The sequence below is a fragment of the Schistocerca cancellata genome, chromosome 7 (assembly GCF_023864275.1).
Source record: "Schistocerca cancellata isolate TAMUIC-IGC-003103 chromosome 7, iqSchCanc2.1, whole genome shotgun sequence".
NCBI classification, from domain to species: Eukaryota; Metazoa; Arthropoda; class Insecta; order Orthoptera; family Acrididae; genus Schistocerca; species Schistocerca cancellata.
In genome coordinates, this window is record NC_064632.1 from 590,085,751 (window position 1) to 590,112,346 (window position 26,596).

Genomic DNA, 26,596 nt, shown 5'->3' on the forward strand with positions numbered 1-26,596 from the left:
GCCACTGACACCCTGTGCTACGGGGCTATACCCTTCATGAAAAGGATGAGCTGACTGGGGGCAGAGCCACGGGAGGGGTTGCTGCGTTTGTCAATAACACACATGACTCCTGTGCTCTCCCCCAGGCTACTGACCTACAAACAGTTGCCATTGAAATTCGCGTGTGTCAGAGGATCACTGCTTACTCACTGTGTCTACCTTGCAAGTTGCAGTAGATTCTGAGGCTCTCACACATTTTGCGAAACAACTCCTGTGTCCATTTCTCGTACTGGGGAACTTCAATGCCCATCATATCTTGTGGGGATCGACCTCTACTTGCCCTAGGGGTAAGAATTTGGAGAGCCTCCTGACATATCCTGAGCTGTGCAGCCTCAACACAGGTATTCCCACCCATTCCTGTGCTGAAATGAAATGTCGTGTGGCTAGGGCCCCCCGTCGGGTAGACCATTCGCCTGGTGCAGGTCTTTCGAGTTGATGCCACTTCGGCGACCTGCGTGTTGAGGGGGATGAAATGATGATGATTAGGACAACACAACACCCAGTCCCTGAGAGAAAATCTCCGACCCAGCCGGGAATCGAACCCGGGCCCTTAGGATTGACATTCTGTCACGCTGACCACTCAGCTACGGGGGGGCGGACATTTCTGTGCTGCTACTGGAACATTCTCTGTCATTGACCTTTCTTTCTGCTCTCCAGGCCTCATAGACTGTTCAGTGGGAAGTTACTGATGACCTTCATTCCAGTGATCACTATCTGATCTGCATTCACCTACTGGATGGAGCATTACCTGAAGAGAAGCCACAATGGATGGTCACCAGGGCTAAGTGGATGCTGTTCAGCCAACTGGTTGTGTCTGAACATCATGACAGTGTCCAGGAATGGGTGGACCACGTTAAATGAATGATCCATCATTGATCCATCATGCTGCCAACTAATTGATCCCTATGTCCTCAACTCATCTTTGGAGGCAACATGTACTTAGTAGGCCATTGAGTGCCACTCAGCAATCTGGGCTCGGTGTGCTGCTCTTCGACATTTTAAGTACCTCCCAACAGCAGATAATCTGACAGCATTTAAGGTTGCAAGGTCAAGGCTCAACCCGTAACTAAGGAAAGCAAGAAAATGTCATGATAAGCATTCCTGGACTCCATCAACCATTTAACTTATTCTATAAAAGTATGGGAAGCCATCAGGAGGATTTCTGATAAACACATTAATTTGCCAATAGAAGCACTGCTGATAGAGGAGTGTCACTAAACAATGCCTGGAGACATTGCTCAGACACTGGCAGAGGCTTTTGCAGAAACTACTGTCAATACCAGCCAAGATCCAGCTTTCCACCGTTACCGTGCGACTGCAGAGAGGGGAAAGTTGGACTTCAGATCCCACATTTTGAGTCTTGCAACTGCCCTTTCTCCATGTGGGAGTTGGAACTGGTATTGTCTGAGCCTCATGATACTATACCCAGTCACGATCAAATCCAGTAGTGCATGCTTTGACATTTGCCAGCAGCATCAAAGCAAATCCTCATCAAATGTTTTAATTTTGTATAGTGGACAGCTAACTTTCCCAATGCGTGGAGAGAGGTGATTTTGATACCTCTCCTCAAACCAGGCAAGCACTGCACATTTCCTAGTAGTTACTGGAGTGTTGCTGCAATGAGATGTGTAGGAAATACCTGGAGTGAACAGTTAACTGTTGTTTGATCTGGTGGTTAGAGATCAGACAACTCCTTAGCCACTTTCAGCATAGATTCCAGATATTTCGATCCACTGTTGACAACCTGACCCCACCAGAGATGGTTATTCAGCAGGCTTTACCATATAATCATCGCTGCCTTGCTATCTTCTCTGGTACGAGCACGACGTACGACACTACTTGGAGACACAGTATTCTCAAGCACTTTCATCAATGGGGCTTTCTTGGCCATCTCCCAATCTCCATACAGTATTTCCTGTCTAAGCGCTATTTTAGGTCCTGAGTTGGTCAGATCGATTTTGTGCAGGAGAATGGTGTTCCTCAAGGCAGTGTCCTAAGTGCCACCCTCTTTGCTGTAGCCATAAACAGTATCATGACTACAGTGAGGAGTCCTGTACAGTGCTCCCCACGATTTCCCTGTTTTCTGTTCCTCCTTCAGTGTTGCAACAGTAACCTGCCAGTTGCAACTTACAGTACAGAGGTTAGAGGAGTGGGCTGCAAAGGCAGGTTTTCAGTTTCCTGCAGAGAAGAGAGAGAGAGTGTGTGTGTGTGTGTGTGTGTTTGTGTTTGTGTGTGCGTGTGCGTGTGCGCGTGGGCGTGCGCGTGGGCGTGGGCGTGGGCGTGTGCATTCATTTTAATCGTTCTTGTCATATTTTTAATTTACATGTCTTGCAATCTTTTTTTGACTCCAAACGGCCTTGATTAGCACTCCTGAGAGACCTGAAAGTCAGAGCCTAGAAGGCACTGAATGTCATAAATTGCCTTAGCCACAGGTCTTGGGGAGCAGAGAGGGTGCATCTGCTCCAGTTTTATAGAACTTTTGTATGTTCACAGCTAGACTATGACTGCACAGCGTACAGATCACTGAGGCCGTCTTGCCTGAAGATCATTGATCAATGCACCAGGCTAGACCAGCACCATAGCCAGTCTCTGTGCTGAGGCTGGGGAACTGTCACTCACCATCTGGCAACAGTTCCTCATGGTGTACCATGCATGTAAGTTCCTTGCAGCTCTGACTTCACCAGCATAACATACTGTTGCTCATCCACCGCTGGAGTGGTTTTTCTCCAATTGTCCATGAGCAACACTGCCATTTGGAATCTGTGTGCAGCGTGTGCTGGAGTCACTTGGTGTGGAGCATGTGCAGCCCCAAATACAGTGTTTTAACCACCTGCCACCATGGTTACTGCAGAGGCCCAGGGTGATTATAGATTTAGTGCAGTACAGGAGAGATTGCACTCTTGCATGTCTTTTTAATACTTTATTTTCTGCCATTTTAAATGAGCACCACAATGCTACAGTTGTCATTAAGGATGGGTCGAAACATCGGGACTCCATTGGTTGCACTTTTGTTTTCCTTGATCATGTCCTCAAGGTCCAACTGTGTCGAAACTTTACTGTATTTGACAGGGAACTCTATGCGATCTTGCAGGCACTGGAGCACATGAGATGATATTCGAGTGCTAAATTCCTTGTCTTTTCTGACTCCCAGAGTGCCTATCACTCTCTACAATGTTTTTACACAGTGTAAAGTAGTCCAGGATATCCAGGATGCCCTCCTTCATCTTTCGTGTCTTTCTGCTGGGTACCAGGGCATATGGGTGTTGCAGGGAATAAAAGGGCAGATGTAGCAGCCAAGGAGGCGTATCATGGTCCTCAGTTGTTTCAGTGTGCCACCCCCCTGCATGCTATAACCTCGTTGTTGAGATACAGGGTCATGTTTCAATGGGAAGACGAGTGGTTGAAAGTGACAGAATATAAGCCGTGTTTCGTAAAGCCCACTACATGGTTGTGCTGTGGGTCCTTCCAGTCTTGAAGATGGGATGAGGTCCTCTTTACTCATATTTGCATAGACCACAGTCCTCTGATGTTACGCTTCTTGCTCCAGTGAGAGGACGCTCCAATGTGTGGTCCTTGTGGCATATAGATCACTGTGCGCCACATTTTACTGGACTGTGTTTTATTTTCAGACCAGAGGGCAGCTGCTGATTTAGTGGCAGACATGCCCTCTATTTTAAGTGATGGTGAAATGAATGTGGTTAGAGTTTTTTGGTTTCGTGATGTGTCCAACTAGTTTCCTAAAAATTTAGGGAGGTGGTCGCCAGTCACATTTCCATGTCCCTTTCTTTTAGCTCTTATGTGGTTTTACTTCTGTTTTAATTCCACATATAGCACCTTTCACCCTTCTTTGTTATATTAAGGACTGTGAGATAGAGTGATTGTGTGGGTGCACACGAGAACACACACACACACTCTCTCTCTCTCTCTCTCTCTCTCTCTCTCTCTCTCTCTCTCTCTCTCTCTCTGTTTTCTCATTTTCATCCACCAACAATCCATTGGGTATATCGCCAGTGTCCTCGGAAAACCAACTCATACAGACCAGCAGCAGTTGTTGCTTTCAGCCAGCACCACCCAAACCCACAAGCACAATATTGTAAGGACATTGATTCGTCAAACAAAAGTTGTATCCATTGCTGAAAACTTACAATGAGAACTGATTCACTTACACAAAGTTTTCACTGGGAATGTCTGCAACAAAAAACCATTTTGACAACCAGTTTCAAAACATAGCCGCAACCAGAAAACCACTAAGGAGGAACGTAAAAAGCTTGTTTTTTTGCCATTTTACTGTTCAGTGATAGGAAAGATTAACTGTCTCCTGAAGACACATAACATCAAGTCAGTCCTCAGGAGTCCAGCTAAAATATGCCATTTCATGAGCTCTGCGAACGTAAATGTAGGCCTCAAAATTCCTGTTGTGTATAAAATACCATGTAAATGTAGATAGTATAACATCAGGAAGATCATGCATATGATAGAACACTCCCCCGAGCAGCTGAGCTAGTCAGAGAAATTGTCAGTAGCTGAACATGCATTCAGAAATGGACGTAAAATTTCATTCAACAGTGACTCTGTTGTCATAAAGGGTAATTGTTTCTGCAACTCTATTAGAGAAGCTACAAAGATAAAAATATCTGATAATACAAAAAATAACAATGGCAGTTTGCTGCTGAGAACCACGTGGATCCCAGTCTTCATGAAATTAAAGTGGCTGCAGCAGATGTAGTATGGTAGTATTGTCCTATATAGCAATGGACTGATCACTTGTGACCTCTCAGCCAGTACCATTACTATAACAGTAAGGGCAGTAAACAAACAGCACTCAGTCCCCACCTCACAGTGGCTGAGGGTCGTTTTACCAAAAGCTCATTGGAGTAAGATTTAATTCATGAAAGCATGAACATATGCATTGTGTACTTTTTTGGGTAGGGAATGAGTGTAGCATAAAATGCCCAGAGAAACTGCATGACAAAAAGGCTAAAAGGCTAATCCGTTAAGTTATTTAGCCTCCCTTCTACACTACTATGTTGGGAAAATCCCATTGTATGCCATACTCCATCATACAGGGTGTTTCAAAAATGACCGGTATATTTGAAACGGCAATAAAAACTAAACGAGCAGCGATAGAAATACACCGTTTGTTGCAATATGCTTGGGACAACAGTACATTTTCAGGCGGACAAACTTTCGAAATTACAGTAGTTACAATTTTCAACAACAGATGGCCCTGCAAGTGATGTGAAAGATATAGAAGACAACACAGTCTGTGGGTGCGCCATTCTGTACGTCGTCTTTCTGCTGTAAGCGTGTGCTGTTCACAACGTGCAAGTGTGCTGTAGACAACATGGTTTATTCCTTAGAACAGAGGATTTTTCTGGTGTTGGAATTCCACGGCCTAGAACACAGTGTTGTTGCAACAAGACAAAGTTTTCAACGGAGGTGTAATGTAACCAAAGGACCGAAAAGTGATACAATAAAGGATCTGTTTGAAAAATTTCAACGGACTGGGAACGTGACGGATGAACGTGCTGGAAAGGTAGGGCGACCGCGTATGGCAACCACAGAGGGCAACGCGCAGCTAGTGCAGCAGGTGATCCAACAGCGGCCTCGGGTTTCCGTTCGCCGTGTTGCAGCTGCGGTCCAAATGACGCCAACGTCCACGTATCGTCTCATGCGCCAGAGTTTACACCTCTATCCATACAAAATTCAAACGCGGCAACCCCTCAGCGCTGCTACCATTGCTGCACGAGAGACATTCGCTAACGATATAGTGCACGGGATTGATGACGGCGATATGCATGTGGGCGGCATTTGGTTTACTGACGAAGCTTATTTTTACCTGGACGGCTTCGTCAATAAACAGAACTGGCGCATATGGGGAACCGAAAAGCCCCATGTTGCAGTCCCATAGTCCCTGCATCCTCAAAAAGTACTGGTCTGGGCCGCCATTTCTTCCAAAGGAATCATTGGCCCATTTTTCAGATCCTAAACGATTACTGCATCACGCTATCTGGACATTCTTCGTGAATTTGTGGCGGTACAAACTGCCTTAGACGACACTGCGAACACCTCGTGGTTTATGCAAGATGGTGCCCGGCCACATCGCACGGCCGACGTCTTTAATTTCCTGAATGAATATTTCGATGATCGTGTGATTGCTTTGGGCTATCCGAAACATACAGGAGGCGGCGTGGATTGGCCTCCCTATTCGCCAGACATGAACCCCTGTGACTTCTTTCTGTGGGGACACTTGAAAGACCAGGTGTACCACCAGAATCCAGAAACAATTGAACAGCTGAAGCAGTACATCTCATCTGCATGTGAAGCCATTCCGCCAGACACGTTGTCAAAGGTTTCGGGTAATTTCATTCAGAGACTACGCCATATTATTGCTACGCATGGTGGATATGTGGAAAATTTCGTACTATAGAGTTTCCCAGACCGCAGCGCCATCTGTTGTTGAAAATTGTAACTACTGTAATTTCGAAAGTTTGTCTGCCTGAAAATGTACTGTTGTCCCAAGCATATTGCAACAAACGGTGTATTTCTATCGCTGCTCGTTTAGTATTTATTGCCGTTTCAAATATACCGGTCATTTTTGAAACACCCTGTATCAACACTGTTATGGCCGGATGAATCTTCCTCGATGTAAGTCATGAAGGAAGCCTTACACTCAGACTTGATTGATGCAGCCACAGTAGGGCAACAAATGTCATCATTGAAGAGGACCACATAAAACCAGAGACTTTTGCAAGAATAACATAATGCAGAATTTAAATTATCAGATTGCACCATTACCAAGATGATGCCAAGAATGACTGACACTGGTGCGATCTCAGCACTCAAGAAGGGGGAGTTGTCCGCCGCTCGTGGTCTCGCGGTAGCGTTCTCGCTTCCCGAGCACGGGGTCCCGGGTTCGATTCCCGGCGGGGTTAGGGATTTTCACCTGCCTCGAGATGACTGGGTGTTTGTGTTGTCCTCATCATTTCATCATCATCCAGGAAAGTGGCGAAATTGGACTGAGCAAAGGTTGAGAAATTGTACGGGCGCTGATAACCACGCAGTTGAGCGCCCCACAAACCAAACATCATCATCATCACTCAAGAAGGGATTTAACTTTATGCTATCACCATGGAATAACACTTCCTGTGAAATAATAAGTGATGTGAAGCCCACTGAAACTTCTAATGAAATTTGCTGTCAAGCAAGCTGGGTGCTTTAAAAATCCAAAACGCTAGTTCCTAACTAGAAACAAGCTAACAGCAATGGTCTCTACAAAGATCCTCCCATTGTTATCCTGCTAGATGACAATGGAAATGCTGCTGATATTCCAAACAAGGCAACTATGATGCAAAGATGTGGATGATGCTGTCAAAAATGACAGTGTAACTGACTCTCAATAATAGTGACCAATATGTCAGAACTAAATAAGCAGGTTCATTGTTATTTACATTTGACATAACATATTATCCTGTAGTCTCAGTTGCAATCAAACACATGGTAGACTGTTTCTCAGGTAAGTCTACAAGTCACACAGTATCTTCATTTGAATAGTACTTGACATACATATTTCCTAGTCTCAAATGACATTTGCATAAATTATGGGTTCAACATTGGTACAAGCAATTTCATTTCTGACTTTTGTAGCAGTTTGTTGACAATCATCCACTATGGGTTCAACATTGGTACAAGCAATTTCATTTCTGACTTTTGTAGCAGTTTGTTGACAATCATCCACTACTGCCAACCTGCCCACATTAAAAATTACATTTTGGATATCTCCTGGGCGAAATCACATTTTTTACAGTACAGATGTTTTCAGTGGCTTTTTCTGATTTAATTTTACATTTATAATGTTATTTTCAACGAGGAGAAACCATGTATCTGATTGTTTGTGCTCTGGTTCTACTACAAGTTCTGTTTTCAGTGGTGTGACCTGGTTACATAAGTTTGGAATTTTGTTTTTCAGTTTTTTTACTTCATTATTCATAATATCAGGTTTACCCTCTAAACTGTTACTTAGATCACTTGTTATTGCCCCAATTTCACCAATGAAACTGTTTTTTTATTCTTTATTGAAATCACTCAGAGACTGATGTAAAAAGTCTGTGAATCATTCAAATAGATTTAAGTAATAATTGATTGGCACCCTCTTCTTGTTTCTCTACCTTGAAGTCTTGGCTTTAAGATGCATACATAAAAATAAAGCTTGACAGTTCACATGACCTATCCACTGTTTTGCAACTGCACAAAGAAATAATGTACGTACGTTTTTCGGTTGTCTATTATGTCGATCACCCATGTAACTGATTTCCAGATTTATTTCATCACATTACTTGCATTTCAGTTTTGGCCAGTAAAGGCCAATTCACACTGGCTGTCACGTCATGTCACAATAAATCACATAACTTACCATCAAAACATTCTGCAATGCATTTCAAATGGCGGCATCCACACTGGCTGTCCCATTCTGTCATGTCACATTATGGCACCATCAAGGTTTCTATGGAAGAAAGTTTTGACAGCTGACATCATCCAGCCATTGCTGATCACATGACCTACAATATCATTTCCTCCCAATACACAGCCATGGGCAGATCTCCGTATTTTTTTTTTTTTTCAGTGTGGTTTTTTTGGTTAATCTCAGTTGTTTATTGTTCAGTATATGCTATAAATTGTTTTGTTTAGCTATTTCTTTTGTTAAAATTTAAAATGATGACAGGTAATTGAAGCAGTGAAACAGCAATCCGATTTGCACAACATGAGCACACTAAATTACTTGCCCTCCACTACAATTATAAAGTGGATTTTTATAGATACTGATACCTTATTTAATATTTTACAATGAAATGGATTGCAACATGGCTGCAACTTGAAGTGAAAAAAAGTACAGTGGGTAGAATCAGACGGATTAGAAGGTTGAGTTTATTTGTATATTGTGAGGCATTTTTAGTGTTATATGCAGAATGTACTGAAACCTTCAGACACTGCAAGTTTTTTTATTTTTATTTTTAATATGTATTTGTGGTAGGCCTATTTATTGTTAGGCAGCTCTCTGAACTTGGTGTGAAAAGTTTTGCGAACATCAATGGTCAATATTTGTGGTTTAACTAGCTAAACCCAGTGCAAATAAGGCACTTGAACTACAGAAAGCAAAATACAACATGTAAAGAAAACCTTTTTATCTTGAAGGGAAAGGTATTGAGGAAAATATGACTAATTCATGAAAATTTGTACTGGACTAGCAACTAAAGTTAACCTTCAACCAAAATTTCATGAGATGTGATAGCAACTCATAACACTGTGTTCCTTTTAGTAATTTTGGGTGTAGTTTGATGCAACAAATTAAAAACTGATGCTTCCACTTTCCAAAATATGAAATGTGGTTCCTCTTACTCAAGCTCCCTGTATAATGTGTGAAATTCCCCCTTCTGTACCACATAATGACATCTTTTCAGCCTACACAGTTTCTTTGTATGGTTTTGCACTTCTGTTTCCCTTCTATAATATACAAGTTTTCCCTGGAAGCTGCAAACCCTTTGAGGCCAATAAACATCAGTTTTGTACAGATGTGGGCTGCAGCATACACACATATAAGTTACTGTGTTTTGTACGTGCACTTCACGTGTAAAAACAGTTGAGCTAGCAAACATTGCAATTCCCGCAAAAAGAACAGTTGAGGACAGCAATGCAAGTCGAGGTCATGTGACTTGAATTGACTTGATGTGCCATGATGTGACAGACGGTATGAATACACCTCGATATGATAGTGCAGTGACGTGACAGTGCCGTGATGGAAGGTGTGAATTGGTCTTAATGGTGTTGACATCGTCCATGTCCATAATTTTGAATTTTGATTTGAAATTTTGTTTTTGTGCTGTGTGGAAACCTGAAACTTAAAAATTGATTAATGTGACTGTCTTGACATTTTCACAAATCCCAACTTCTCCAACATGTTAAAATGCAACAGCTTTCATGCATCATTTTGAATTACTTAATTTTCTGATATTCAATTATTTCATTGAGGTGTGATGGGTTTTTTGCAATTTCTCCACCTAAAATATCATCTGGATACAGTTTTACTTCAATCAAGTAATTTATATCAAGTTAACCAAAAATTAAAATTGGTGTCTGTGTATATGAGGATGGATATGTGTGTGTGTGCGAGTGTATACCTGTCCTTTTTTTCCCCTAAGGTAAGTCTTTCCGCTCCCGGGATTGGAATGACTCCTTACCCTCTCCCTTAAAACCCAAATCCTTTTGTCTTTCCCTCTCCTTCCCTCTTTCCTGACGAGGCAACCATTGGTTGCGAAAGCTAGATTTTGTGTGTATGTTTGTGTTTGTTTGTGTGTCTATCGACCTGCCAGCGCTTTTGTTTGGTAAGTCTCATCATCTTTCTTTTTAAATATAACCAAAAATTAACATAGCCAAAACGGACATTAATAATCTTTTTTGTTGTTAGTCCCTCAATTCCGTTACTGTACTGTGACTGTTTCTGTCATGGATCTCACTTACACCATTTGGTACTAAAAGGGCTGGTTTATGGCCCAGGTGACATAAGCTACCACTTAGGGTGTAGGCTGACCAGATGTCTTGGTTTTGTCTGGACAGTCCCAGTTTTCACATAAATCTTCCAGTGTCCCAAGAAAATCATTTGGGACACATAATTGGCCTGGTTTTTAATCAGAAACAAAATCATGCAATAATACTTCTCATTTAATTAAATGTTTGTGAAAAGTAAAGTTCTTAGAAGGAGAACATTATAGAAATTATATTTTCACAATTTATACTGCATTTGGTTTAGCTCGGCTTATGCCTAAAGAAAGAGTAAGAGATATATTGAGCAGGAAAGCAGGTGTTGTGTAACCCCGTTGGCTGGCCTTAACTCACCGATCTTCTGCTTTATGTTCCTCAAGACAAATAAAACCAAATGAGGCATAAAGGATCATCACTTAAATCATTTCTGCTCTTGGGACTGTAGCCATATGGAAGTTAATGTTGTGATAAATGTGAGTGACACTGCATTTGTTAGCAGTGCTTATATACACACTTGTCTTAAGAGCCAGCAGTTGAATGAAAGGACAGTGAATTGTTGGCAGATTTCACTCACTCAGTGACAAAACTTCAAGTCTACCAGTTTTTGAAACAATTGACAACAGTAATGATTTAGGAGTGAAAGTCACCAGATCATCAGCTGTGAAGACAAAGTTACTACTTACTATTGTTAGTAGTCAGTGAATGTGAATGTTAAACTCAGAAAGTGTGGTGTCTGGTGAAAATGTTCATTTAAAGAAATGGAAGTGTTCATTTAAAGAAACGTCAAGGGAATAATATTTTTAAAGAAGTGGCATAAACGATAAAGTTGAGTGTATGGTTTGCTGATCAGGATTTTCAATAGGTCATGATGAGAAAAATGACATAAATGATCACTCCCAAAACAAGAAGTACAAGGAAGCATCATCGGCATATAGAAGTAACAAGGAGATTAATTCAATTTTTAAGAGAGACAGTACAGGAATGCCTGATTAAAACTGGCTGCTGAATAACATATATTTGCATATCATGCTGTCTTTCACAGTTGTAGCTTTCAGTCAAATGACTTTTCTTCTTCTTTTGTTCATAAACTGTTTGACAGGTCTAAACATTGTTGTGCTACAACTAAAATTGAAGCAATTGTTGTTAATGTGCTCGAGGGATTGCAAAAACCAAAATATTTTTTAAATATTCTTTTATTATGACTGATGCATGAAAATGTAAAGCAATAAAAGTGATTCCATTAATGGTACAATATCACATTCCTGGTTTCAGCACAAAGATCAAAATTTTGGATATTAGCGATGTTCCAAATGAAACAGCTGATACTCAGATTCATTTTATTGAGAAAATTTTCACAAAATATGGTTCAGTTGACAAAGTAGCTACATTTTCTGCAAACAATGCAAATACTAGTTTTGGGGAAGCAACCATAATGGAATTCATAATGGTTACCAGAAACTTCAAGCAAAATTAAATAAATCACTTGGTTGGTTGGTTGATTTGGGGAGGGGACCAAACAGCAAGTTCATCAGTCCCATTGGATTAGAAAAGGAAATCGGCCATGCCGTTTCCATGGAACCATTCTCGCATTTGCCTGAAATAATTTAAGGAAATCGTGGAATCCCTAAATCTGGATGGCCGGATGTGTGTTTGAACCACTGTACTCCTGAATGCAAGTCAAGTGTGCTAACCACTGCATCACCCTGCTCAGTAAAATCACTTGTTGTTGTTGGCTGTGCTCATGTTTTGCAAAATACTGTTCACTCAGTAGCAGATAGGCTGCTAATTTACAAATGTTTTAAAACATATACTGTTAGAAACCATGGCTTAAAAGAATTATTTGAGTTTACTTTTGTTGAATACAAGTCCCTGTTAAGTAACAGCAAAACATGTTGGCTGTCTCTTCTTCCTGTGTTTACTTGAAAACACTTTGGGGTAATGCTCAAAACAGATCATCTTACTGTTGCTCAATTAAATGTTTCATCTGATCAGTCTTGTCTTTTACAGTTTTTGGAGAATCATGCATGGTTTGCACCTCTAATTGTTCTACTGCTTGTAACAGATTACCCCTGACTTGCTTCCTATGATCCAGTTCATGAGTTACACTGCTTAATGAATGTTTATTTTCTCTATGCCCTGTTTTAAACTGCCGTAGTCTCTTTGCCAATGACAAACTAAAATTTTGATTGACAATCTCTCTAGCTTCTATTTTTTCCAAAAGGAACTGAACAGAAAAATCAGGGTCTTACCTACCCTCCTATCTGAAATCATAGAAATAATAATCTCTCTCAAAAATAAAAGCTCATACCCCATGTAGCTGATGATATTTCCAATATAGTTTTGAAGAGCTGTTGTCGTGTAAGAAGTATCATCCTCTTTAAGATATATAATACTCTAGGTATTTTTTTGACAGAGATTGAAATATGCAATTCAAAAAACTTTACATAAAATGGCAAAAATTATTAATCTGTTTCTCCACTGACACCATTTTCAAAGTATTTTGAATTGGTAATTTATGACACAATAGCTTTCCGTGTTGGCAATAATAAAGCACTTATCAAGTGATAATTTGGATTTCATGAGTGTTGTTCAACAGATAATGATATCTAAAGTAGAGGTAGTAGTAGTAGTAGTAGTAGTAGTAGTAAACTTGTGACATTGACTCTGGCATATAGTATCAGCGTAGTACTTGGGTATAATTGTTTGCTACTGGGTTGCTGAAGGTATTTGTTTACACTGGAATAGTGGTTGGTCATTAAAAACTTGCTTTGCTTCCTTAAATGTAGACAAGTTTTTATTTCTGTTATATGTGCTGGAGGTTTGTTACACAGTTTTGTACCTTGAAAGTTTATTTGTTTCTGTGCAATAGCCTTGTATACTCTTTTTACATGGATACATGTTGGTTTTTAAATTTTCAATGCTCCTTTTTATGTTAATTACACTTTTTTGCATTTAGAGGCATTGTAAAAGTAGAATGTTTAGCTGTTGAAATAGCTGCTTGGAGGGTATTAGCCTTGAACTGTTGGTAATTATTCCAATAGCTTCTTTCTGTAGTGTCAAGATGGTTTTCAGATTTGACGTGTTATGACCCCCATAAAGTGAGGCTGTAGATAACAGCAGTGTGAATGTAAGCAAAGTAGACAGTTCTGCTACACTGTTTACTAGACACATTACTAATTACATGTAGTGCAAAGCAAGCAGAACTTAACTTGCTAGCAATTTTCATCTATATGAACACATAAAAATTTTGTTACTCCTACTCTCTTAACTTCTTTGTTTTGTATTGTGCGGTCCAGGTCATTTTGTGACTTTGTTTTTGTGTAATGGAAGTAATTAGTTTTTGAAATATTTAAAGTTAACTTGTTCATTTCAAATCATTTTTGTAAATATCCCTAAACTATAGTTTCAGATGTTGGCAATATTTGGTTTACATCAGTTACAACAACATTTGTACCATCAGCAAACAGGGTTATATGAGTACCACCGACTGGAATTTTGATGTCATTTACAGAAATTAGAAATCAGAGAGGCCCTGGAAGACTTCCATGTGGTACCCCAATTGGAACAATCCGAAAATCAGATCTGTAAGGAATACTTTGGTTTTTAATGTTGGCTGAGACAATTTCTACTATCTGTCTTCTATTGTGGAGATAAGACTGAAACCATTTTTTTACAACACATCATATACCAACAGCTTGTATCTAGCAAGGTATCATGTTGGACAGTATCAAAACCCTTCGATAAGTCCAGATTTATTCCTATTGTACTGTTGTTTCTATCTAGTCCCATTATGATACTGTCAGTGAAATGGGATATAGCTGACTCTGTACTCATTCCTTTGTGAAAACTGTGCTGGTTTGCAGACAAGAGATTGAATTTTTCAAGGAAATTTGTAATTCTGTGTTTCATGGCTGTCTCTATTACTTTTGAAAATAATAAAGCTATTGGACTATAATTTCCCACTTCATATGTATTACTCTTTCTACACAGTGGTTTTATTTTTTTAATTTTTAGTCTTTGAGGAAACTCTCCTTCTGATAATGATATATTTATAATGTGTAATAGTGGTTTTGATATGATGGCAGCACAGTTTATGAGGACTGAACCAGGTACTTCATCAATCCCTGAAGACATTTTATTCCTCTTGTTTTTCTTATTCTTAGAACTTCTGACTTATTTGTGAGGCATAGCAATACTGAATTGACACTTCTTCACTTGGGACAGAAGTTCCACTATTCTGTAACTTACTACGATAAGACTTTTTAGTAACCCACCATGATCATAATTTAAAACAATGTCCTCTTGACTTCTAAGATTTTCATTTATTTCTTTTTTGTACTACATTCTATACTGATCTTTGTGTGTTTGCTGACTCAAAATTACTTTGTCATTGTGTATTGTTTTCACTTTTTTAATCACCTTGCTATAAATGTTCTTATATGTCTTAACATAGTCTCTAAAGTGTTTATCCTTGTTGTCCTTTTTAATTTGACTGGGATGTTTCAGACTTTGACTAGATACTCTGACAGCAGGAGACATCCAGTGGACGTTGTTCCTTGGCATGACACTGATTTTTGTAAGCTTTTTTGGAAAACACATCTCAAATAGAGACTTAAAAGTTCTCGAGAAAGCTTTGTATGAGTCACTGGTTGTTTTTTAAAATACATTTTCCCATGTTTCCTTTGCTAACATCTGAATAAAAGTATTTACTTTTTCCGGGCAAAAATGTCTTTTATATTCCCACTTATATCTGATAACTGTAAAGAGTGGTTCCGCTTTAAAGCTGTTTAGGGTACTCAGAAACTGTCTCCTTTCTTCATTTTCAATCAACATAATAATGTTGAAATCCCCACATAAAAATAATTTCACTTTATTATTATAGAAAGTGCTACATCTGTCATGACGCTTTTAAAAAATTTTACCCACTGGTGATATATTGATATGACAATTAGTTTTTTACTCTTCTCAGTTTTTATCTCTGTGGCACATGATTCAAAACGTTTTTCAATATTTAGATGGTCCACTTCTGTTTTTGTTTTAAACTGTAATCCTGTCCTTTATAAATGCATACTCTACCATTTTTATGTAAACTATGCCAGTAATGAGTTGCTAATGTAAATTTGCATACATTTATAAGACTTAATTCATTTTCCTTACCATTTTTACATAAACTGTGGCAGTAATGAGTTGCTAATTTAAATCTGCTTATATTTATAAGACTTAATTGATTTTCCTTGCACCATTGTTCAGATAAACACGTAGATGCCACATCAGAAAAATTATTTAAAGCTAGGTCTAAATCTATATATTCATTCACCATATCTTGCAAGGATTAGTTAAGAAAACCATATCAGTTTGTATTTTCTTGGGCCTCTCCAAGGGATTTGAGTGTCTAAATAACAACACTTTGTTTAAAAAATGAAGGGATTGAATCATAGTTCTAATAGATGCCTCACAACACAGCAAAAAATGTAGAAAGTAGTACTTCATAATTTATCAACTGTAGACAATGAACATTTTTCTGACAAGTGAAAATAGTTAGTGGAGCTTCACAATTAGTAGAATTTAAATTGGAAGTAACACATTTTTGATCTTCTGAAACAACTCAATGCACCTAGTTTTGTGGTTCTTGTTATTGTATGTCTTGGAGAGGAGGTTGCAGAAGCAATTGCTTGTAGAAGCAATAGAGATGTGGATATGTAAAAAAAAGCCGCAAAAAATCCTTTCTGAAAAAAACTAATAAACAAATACTAAAAGAAATTAAAGAGAAAAGATCATCAATTAACATGACACAGAAAAGAAAAATTAAATTAACTGGACACCTAATTTGACATACCACGTTCATGACAAACATCTTAGAAGAAAAAATCCTGTGAAAAAAATCAAGAGGCAGGTCCAGAACTTCATATTACAAATTGTTGTCATTGGAATGAAATGTAGTAACTGTTGTCAGATGGTGAAGATGTCCAGGGGGAGAGAAGGGTGACTACAGCAAGGTGTTGCCTTTAGTATCTGATGACAATGATGATAAAGAGGGGCAAATTAGTAAGTTAACTTACACTGATTACTTTCATTTAGTACACAATCCCTAGCTGTGAGGCGGTAACGCAAAGCGTAGTAGTTCCGCAACGGATCAGAAGTCTTAGCGGATGGATGATCTGGCCAACCCTTCTGAATACAGCTTAAAACCCGGGAGAGGATAGGGTCAGAACCCGCAGCAGACGCCAGCCGGTCCCCGGTGATGGGGAACCCGTCCACAACCCACTGCTTGGCAACATCCAGGTGGAAATACAAAAGTTTGTCCCTATCGAACGCCAGATCAGGACCCATGGGAAGGCAAGACAGTGCATCCGCATTCGCATGTTGAGCCGTCGGCCAGAAATGAATCTCATAATTGAAACGAGACAAGTAAAGAGCCCAACACTGGAGGTGGTGTGCAGCCTTGTTGGGAAGTGACGTTGATAGATGAAACAAGGAAACAAGTGGTTTGTGATCCATAACAAGATGAAATTTGGATCGATAGAGAAAAACACCAAACTTATGAAGAGCATAAGTAATGGCCAAATTTGAGAATACTTTTGTTGGGTATTCATGAGCGTTTTGGAGGCATAAGCAATGGGTTGTCAGAAAAATGGTGCGAAAGGACTGCATCTACCCCATATTGAGAGGCATCCATGGCAAGAACAAGATGTTGTCCAGGTTGATAAGTAGCCAGGCATGGGGCCTGTTTCAGCATAGTCTTCAATTTCTGGAAAGCCGCATTGCATTATGCGGACCAGTGAAAAGGCACATTTTTATGCAACAGGCGATGCAACGGCTGAGCCACCGAAGCAGCAGATGGTAAAAACTTGTGATAGTATGCTATTTTCCCCAAGAAGGCCTGCAGTTCCTTAACAGATGTACGGTGAGGAAGGCAGCAACAGTTTGCTGAAGTGGACGAATTCCATCCTGAGAGAGTTGAAACCCCAAGTACGTGAAAGATGCCTGAAAAAATTTTGATTTCTGAAGATTACACTTAAGACCGGCAGTCTGTAAGACATGAAAAAGTGTGCGGAGTTTTTGAAGATGTTTGTCAGTGGTGGAGCCAGTGACAACAATGACAACAATGTTGTCCTGGTAATTTATACACCCAGGGACAGTGAGCAATAATTGTTCCAAGAATTGCTGAAAGAGAGCAGGGGTGCTGGCAACCCCGAGTGGCAATTGTTGGTATTGATAGAGGCCGCAAGGTGTGTTAAGGACCAGAAACTGCCGGGAAGCAGCATCGAGAGGAAGTTGATGATAAACTTCTCACAGGTCAAGTTTAGAAAAATACTGGCCTCCAGCAAGTTTAATGAACAATTCTTCAGGTCAAGGCATAGGGTAAGTGTTGATAAGGCATTGAGCATTTACAGTGGCTTTGAAATCGCCACAGAAATGAATATCACCATTTGGTGTAGCAACAACAATGACAGGAGAGGACCACTCACTGGAAGTGACAGGAAGCAAGACCCCTGAAGCAGTGAGACGATCCAGCTCCCGTTTGACCTGATCACGAAGGGCCACAGGAATGGGCCAAGCCTGAAAAAACTTAGGCCAAGCAGTGGGTTTGAGTGTGATATGAGCTTCAAAGTCGTTTGCACGGCCTAACCCAGGAGAAAAAAGGGACAAAAATGTCGTCGACAAGGAATCCAATTGAGCATAAGGAATAGCATCAGAGACGATATTGACAGAGTCACCTATAGAGAACCCAAAAACGCGAAAGGCATCGAAACCAAAAAGATTCTCCGCATTACTATGGTCGACCACAAATATGGGAACAGTGCAAATGACAGATTTGTAAGATACCTCAGCATCAAATTGTCCCAAGAGAGAGATCTGTTTATTGTAAGTCCGTAATTGCGTAGTGACAGGTGACAGGATTGGAGAACCCAACTGAAGATACATCTGAGAACAGATGATAGTGGCAGCAGAACCAGTATCCACCTGCATGCAAACATCTTGACCAAGTATTTGGACAGTGAGGAATAACTTCCCTGAAAGGGAAGAAGTACATTTGACAGACAACACAGAATCAGAATCAGCGTCATGTTCATGAACATAATGTATGCAGTCAGATTTGCAAATGGATGACACATGACCCTTTTTTTTGCATTTGTGACACACGGCCCAACATTGTGGACAATCTTCTCATGAATGTTTTATAAAACACCGCGGACATCACGGAAGTTGCCGTGGGTTTTGCTGCAGTTTCGTAGAGGTTTGTTTACGGTTAGGTCGAGGCTGTGCTTGGAAGCATACTGCGGCCACATCGGCCAGCGGGGACACGCCACACGTTTTGTCAACATCGCACAGAGGTTGTATTTCCCCGACATTGCCCCATGCCTCTATTTGCGCTCCAGCGGCGCGAGAAATTTCAAAAGACTGAGCGATGGATAGGACTTCATGTAGAGTCGGATTTGCCAACTGAAGGGCATGTTGTCTAACTTCTTTGTCAGGCACCGATCAGATAATAGCATTCCATACCATGGAATGGGTGTAGGATTCTTTGTGAACTTCAATAACAAATTGGCACTTTCAACTGAGGCCGTGAAGTTCAGCAGCCCAAGCGCGATAGGATTGATTCGGTTGTTTTTGACAGTGATAAAAGGCAACACAAGAGGCTACCACATGTGTTTGCTTTTGAAAATAGATGGACAGAAGTGAGCACATTCCAGCAAAGGACAAAGATGCAGGATCTTTGAAAGGAGCCAACTGTGACAACAACCGATACATTTGAGGTGAAATCCATGAAAGGAACAGAGACTTACATGTTCGTTCATCCGCGACATGAAATGCCAAGAAGTGCCGTCGAAGACTTTTTTGTAATCAGACCAGTCTTCTGCCGTCTCATCGTAAGGAGGGAAAGTAGGTAGAGACAACGACGAGAGACACCCTGCATTTGATGCCGCGACGAAATCACGAATCGCATTTGTGAGAAGCACTTGCTGTTCTATGAGACCTTGCAATAGTTGCTCTAAAGCAGCCATGGAAACATGTGGGTCAACGATGGAAAAGAAAAATCACTACCTTATCGCCAGTTGTAATAACTTCAAGTTGAGCAAATATATTTCAAGGAAGACGCAATACATGAAAGTCACAGATCAAGTAAACAGAGTAAGATGTGTGTACACTTAAACAGTCAAATTATAACTGAGTCCAAGTCTAGCGGCCACTGGCTGGCTGGCCACTTAGGTGGTGCTGCTGCTGCATAGCTGTAGACAGCGCCGCATGTAGAGGACGCGTGTAACTGCGCGGCAGCACTTTGAAAGATCAGCGAGTCACAACACATTAGTCTTCATGAAAACAGACTTTAAGTGAGAAAGGGATGAATAATGCTATTACCAAGATTATTGATTCACCCATTGATATTAAATGCTGTATGGGTGGAAAGGTAAATTTGAAAGTAATCTGAAAAAGTGATTCTCTAACACAGAGTAATTACAATCCAAAACTTGTAGTTTATTCAATACACAAGTGTTGCATTCTTAGTTGTGTTATTAATCTAAACACTGTTTTCTGTTATATAAATTCATCTGTAAATGGTTAGCATGTTGCCACAATTATTTAATATCCAATTAAGTTAATATTCTGTATACTGATCCATTACAGTACATCATGCAAAGGCACCCATGGAACATACAACTCACTTGTTAACTCTTCCACTTTTTACATCATCCCTCTAGCACTGATAATTCAAAGCAGATGCTTCAACCATGAGCAGTTACCTTGGTGCCATATAGACACATTCGTCAAAACCATTTCTCTGAGGGAGGCAAGATGTGGTTGGGCCATACTTGAGAAGACATTTACACAGTCTACAACCTGCTCTGTGTTGCAGTTCTTCTGATGATGTTTCTTGCAATTGGTAGGACTACCATACTGTAAATTGATAATATATGGCTTTTAATAGAACTGCGGGCAGCTAACATTAATAAATGAACCACAAGGATACCTTCATTGTGGGTGTAATATAGATGAGCTCCTTGAAATGTACAGGAATTTACCTCTTATATGGAATAAAAAAAAATTAAGTCAAAAATGAAAAACTATAAGATCTCATCTGGATCATGTCTAATCTTTGACTGACTGACTTGGTGTTCTAAAAAACTACTCCACAATATGGTACTGTTTTGTGCTTCTTTTTTGTACTATAGAGTTACTCCTCCCACTTCATTTAGTGAAGCTTGAAGTTTATTGCACTGTAATAGTAATACCATAATTTTGGATACTTCCCATATCATTTGCTATACAAAAATGAGTTTTATTATTAATATTTTTAATTAAAAATTGCGACTGTTTGGCACCTATTCTACAGGTAACGCTTGATCTATATGTCGGCGTACAAGACACCTTCTTATGTAGCGAGTGTTTTCTCACACTGCCAAGCTACTGTAAGTACTGAAAGCTGTGATACATGTACTGTTCAAGCTCTCTGCAGCTGTATGAACCATCTACTGCTGTGACTTTGTAGTTTATAAACTACCCGTCATGAAGATACTGTAATGTATGAATCACTATAATATTTAAAAATCTAATTAAAGAAAATATGAAGTGCTCATCTACAACAAGGCATATTACATTTGTTGCAGGATATGTGTTATGTATTTACTACGTATTTCATATAAAGAATAGTTCTGCCACCACTTCTCTGTTTCAATTCTTCCAGTGGAGTCATTTACCCAGTGAGTAAGTAGTACAGTTGGAATATTCTCAGTGAGTCCAAATGTATACAGGGTGTCCCTCCTAAGAGTCATCAGTTACATTCTCTGGTGCTTCAGCAAATATTTGTAATTTTGGTTTTGCTATGTGTAGATGGAGTCAGCCCAAATGCATATTGCTCATCACGTCCTTCAAGCAATGGTGATCATCATTAGAGTGGACTCAAATTAGTCTTGTACAATATTCATTTGGTCAATTTGTGTTAACAGGGGCAGTAAAACAGTACTCCAACAGCAACAGCACCACCCTGACCCACTACCATCATGTGATGCAGTGCACTGCTCTGTTGCTGTTGGAATACTTGTTATGCTTCATGTTTTACTGTACCTTTCAATTCATATATGCCTAGATATAACAAATATTGTACTTAACTAATTTTGGATCGCTCTATTGAATAGGCACATAAGCTTCTGCTTAAAAAATCATTTTTACTGTAACAGGAAAGAAACTTTTGCCTTCCATTGACTCTGGGTGACATTTGAAATGCACGATGAGCATTATTTGTTTGGACTGACTCGAGCTACGCAGTGTGCAAACAAAAGTGCAAATACCTGCCAAAACATCAGAGAAAATGCAAGTGACAACATTTAGAAGGGATACTTATTATACAAAAGTTATGAAATATTTTGTCGTGTTCCTACATTCCCTTGAAGACACAAAACATCTAAAATATTTCACTGCACTGTAGTACATGAGATTTGGATGAGTTATTTGCATAAAATGGTCAGTTTAATGACTGGGTTTCCAGCATAAACTTTCATGCCAGAGATATGAAAATTAATTTCATTGCTCTTTCATAGAACGCATCTACTATACACACATGCTGTAGAAGCACACTCCATTTCCAGTTCCAAGATTAGCAGACTGTACTGAGAGTTGTGCATTTTTGTTAGATATTTAACTAAAATCACTATAAGTCATGAGTTTTTGATTTTTTTAAAATATATCTTTAATAATCCAGACACAGTGAGCATTTAAAATGTCCAAAAAGCTGTCACAGCAACTACAGTGTTTTGTTCTATTTAAAGAAGGCAGCATAAAACGGTAGGCAGCATAAAACGGTCCCTAGACAATCAGTAAGACTATATATACTGATGCAAAATATTACTCACCATCTAGGAATGAGACTGAGAGGTTGTACAGTAAAATTGAGAACATCCAAAACTTTGGAAATACATTGCACTACCCAAAAATCTTGTGCCACTTGTGGGCAGTACTAACAATTTCCTTGACAGTCTCTCGCATGCTACACAGACCAAGGAGGTATGGTTAGGTTAGGATAGGTTAGATCTGTTGTTGTGGAAAATGAGTCTGTGGGGACACAAGTTCTATGGACTTCCGTCCCCAAGAATATCGCTACAATAACAGTATCTCTGGATCTGGGGCAGTGTGTTCTGAGACACCAAGTGTTTAAGTTGTACCTGTCCATATAATGTGTATAAATAAATATTGTCTATGTGAATCAGTAACATTAGTATCATTACATATCATGAACGTCTTGTTCATTACCCAAATCCCACATTGGTGACCCCAATGTAATCCAAAGTTATGAATAAAAGTATCGTATAGGTATTTACTTGTGTGTATACATTAGTTACCTGAATGTAATCCTTCAGTGAATGTATTATTGTATGACATATTTCCTTAACTGTGTCTCAGATACTGTAAGTTTAAAGTTTTCAAAAGAATTGCCAGTAGCAAGCTATTATAGCATATTAGATAATCACTTGCCAGGCAAAGATTGGGAGAGTTATGTTATCAAAATTGCAGTCAGAGACAGGGATTCATGTGACATTATTCTGAACATCTTATCTGAAAATTACTTTGAGCAGATAGAGAACCAACTAGTGATAGTAAAGTCTTAGACCTCCTAGCAACAAACAGACTTGAGCTGATTGAATCAGTTAGAGTGTAGGAAGGTTTACCAAAAAATCTGCAGATCGATGGATAATGTTTTCTTTCTTTATGTAACTGATTTGGAAATAATGTTCTTCACAAAACGTGGAAAGCTCTTAAACAAGAAACGGAAATCCTATTTATGTAAAAAATTTGGTGAGTTAATCCATACTATTTACATAAACAGTGAAATAAATGATCCAATTCCAGTGGAGACAACATAACCTTCAGACAAAAGAGGCTGCAGTCAGGAAGGCAACCAGCAAATGGCTATTGAAGATAAGCCTGCCCTCATACATACAGATGCCACAGAAGCAAAAGTTGCAAATGGGACAGCTTAAATAACATTGGCAGAAGAGGAATCAGTGTCAGCATCAACAGCTACAACAACAGTAGTAACAGCAAGTAACATAAAATCACAAGCAACAGAAGATCTGGGATGCAGTGAAGTGGACAAAAGGAGAAGAACAATGGTGATGGGAGCAGCATCATTACCACAAGCAGGGCTGAAATCAACAGCTGTAATATTAGCAGCAGCAGTAGGGCAAGCATGTGTGAGTGTGAGTAAAAAGAGGACAGTGCTACTTTCCCATCTAACAGATTTTTTAATAGAAGGTAGGAAGCAGAAGTGCCCAAGGTAAGTAACTTCAATTATGTAACAGTATTTCACCAGAATGTGCAGTCAATAAGACACAAAATTGCAACAATTAGAAGTTAAAATGGAAGCCACAGATATCTTGGTTGATCGCATTACTGAACACTGGTGCAAAGGAACTGAAATTGAATTCATAGTTTTACCTTCTTAGGAATTAGCTTGTTAGTATAGCAAAACAATAAAGAGGGGTGGAATGTCATGTAGTTATGTTAAAAGAGGACTTAGTTAGAAGTGTCTGATTTGTCTGAGTGAAGATAAACATTGTGAACTCCCAGTAGTAGAGTTTATAGAGCAAAATACACTTAAAAACTGTGGTCTCCTAAAGGTTATGTCAAAACCTTTTTCACTAAATTAATACAAGAGCTGGACAAGATACTAAAGGACATATTATTATTTGTGGAGATTTAAATTTCAATATGATGCAAATGTATGAAGTCAGAAAAAGATTCTATAAGATCCTGTACAGTTATGGTATCTCACAACAGGTAATAAATGCCACAAGAATAACCAATCACTTATTCTCAACTATTGACCATATTCTAAAAGATATATCAACTATAAAAGCTGTAAGATAGCTGTTTAAAACCTTGGGGTATCAGACCATTTTGGTCAAATTATGGAACTCAAAATATCTACAAAGAAACAAACAAAAGTGCTTAGCTAAAGAAGGGTGTTTTCGAAATCAAAAAGGTGCAAATTTGCAATGGAGATCACCATCCAGTCATGGTCGAAAGTATGTTCAGGAACACGTGTAAATGAAAAATTCAACAAATTCATGAAGATATTCAAATTAAAATACGAGGAGGCATTTCCTATGATAGTTCATTCTGCTGGGGAATCTAGTAGAAAGAACTGGGTAAAAAAGGTATCAGAAAATCCTCTGAAACTCAAATATCTCAGTTTTATTAAAGAAAGCAAAAGTGACCCAGCCATCGTACAGTGCTTCCTCTGATACAAAAGGATGTACAGAAACTGCTGCATGAGTCAAAAAGAATCCAAAATGATAAGACCGTACAGAACTCAAAACAATAAAAGCAAAGCCATTTGGAATATAGTAAAACAAGAAACTGGTAACGCAAAGCCGAAGCAGATGAACACAAAAATTAGAAAGAAAGATAGTTTAATAGATAACCCTAAGGACCTAGCCAACCTTCAAAACAAGTACTTTAGTAATATAGCAACCAAACTGCAACAAAAGCTTCCAAAAATACACACCTATAAATGACAATGTACCTTACACAATCCTGCTGGTACCCACCACTGGGGAGGAAATCAGTAGGATTGTACATACATGTTAAAGAGTAAAATGTCCACAGGTCTAGATGAAGTTCCAGTGTGCCTACTAAAAGACTATGTTAGCAGCAGAAAAACACCCCTGACAGACTTATAGATATCAGTCATTCTCATCAGGTTGCTTCCCCAGTTACCTAAAGCATGCAAAAGTTCTTCCCATAAAAAAAAGGTGATACAGAAAACAGAGAACTATAGACCAGTTGCATTACTTTCTTCCTTTCCAAAAATAATAGAAACTATTCTCAAAAACAGACTCATGGATAACTAAACAAACACCAACTTCTGTGCAAAGAACAATTTAGCTTCATGTCTGGAAATGGAACATAAGCTGCTACAGCAAAATTTACAAAAGTAGTTTTACAAGCCATAGATAAAAGGAACAAGTAACAGGCATTTTCGTAGACCTCGGTAAAGCATTTGACACAGTTGATCATGAAATACTTCTAGGTAAACTTGAAGCACTTGGAATAAGGGGGGGGGGGGGGGGGGTGAATAAACAGTTTAAGTCTTACCTAGCAGACAAGAGTGCAGAGGATAGAGACATCCCAAATTTCAAGTGAGAAAAGTGTGCATTGGGTTTCATATGATTGATGTTTTTGGAATTGATGTTGGTTGGCATGAAGGAGGTCATTCTGTTCAATATACCTCATTACGTTTAAGCTCAGAATATATTTCATTTCATTTATCATCCTTTTCATCATATACATGATATAGGAATTGTCATAATACTGTCCACAATATGCACAGCAGAATATTACAAATTTCTATCAAACACACAAAATTAACATTATGTTGAAAATTAAAACATTGAATTTAAACACATAAAATTAACATTATATAATATGTTGAAAATTAAAGCATTGAATTAATCTGTTGTTCTTTTACATTCTCCTTTAACATGTACCGTATGTGGTGGATTTATATATATTTCGTACATTTTGGAAAACACATATTACACATAATTTTAGAATTAAAAAGAGTATAAATGAGACATAGAACTGACAATGAGAACATGATATTGACAATACAACTATCAGTTAGTGATTTAAGGATTCAAAATATTCCTCTATGCTATAAAAACATTTATTTATCATAAATGTTTTTAATTCAGACTTAAATTTTCCTTCATCTTCTGTTCCCCTGATGCAGAGTGGCAGAGCATTATAAAGCTTTATTCCATAGTGGCTCACATGTTGTTGAGTTTTTGTTTTTCTTGTTCTTTCTGCATGCAGATTCTTACAGATACGTGTATTGTAGTCATGAAGATCTGAATTTGCACGTAAACTACTCAAGTGTGTTCTTGTATGCAGTATGCTTTTTTATATGTACAAAGATGGTACTGTAAGTATGTTTAGCTGCATGAACAAAGGCTTGCAGTGTGTTTGTGGGGAGCTGTGTGTAACAATTCTAATGGCCCTTTCCTGTAGTTTAAAAACC

At 39.0% G+C, this 26,596-nt stretch overlaps 1 protein-coding gene across 2 annotated transcripts in view; it reads left to right on the top strand.

Moving 5' to 3' along the window:
* The window catches only part of LOC126092101 (gastrula zinc finger protein XlCGF17.1-like), a 183,630-nt gene extending 168,527 nt beyond the window's left edge, over window positions 1–15,103 (top strand). Inside the window, exon 7 of one of the 2 annotated variants that reach the window (XM_049907532.1) lies at window positions 15,082–15,103. In XM_049907532.1, the coding sequence (XP_049763489.1) occupies window positions 15,082–15,088 (7 nt within the window). In that variant the 3' untranslated portion in view covers window positions 15,089–15,103. Of the gene's footprint in view, window positions 1–14,086; window positions 14,480–15,081 lie in introns of those variants that run through there. The other variant, XM_049907531.1, reaches the window with a different exon arrangement.
* Window positions 15,104–26,596: the final 11,493 nt, after the last annotated feature.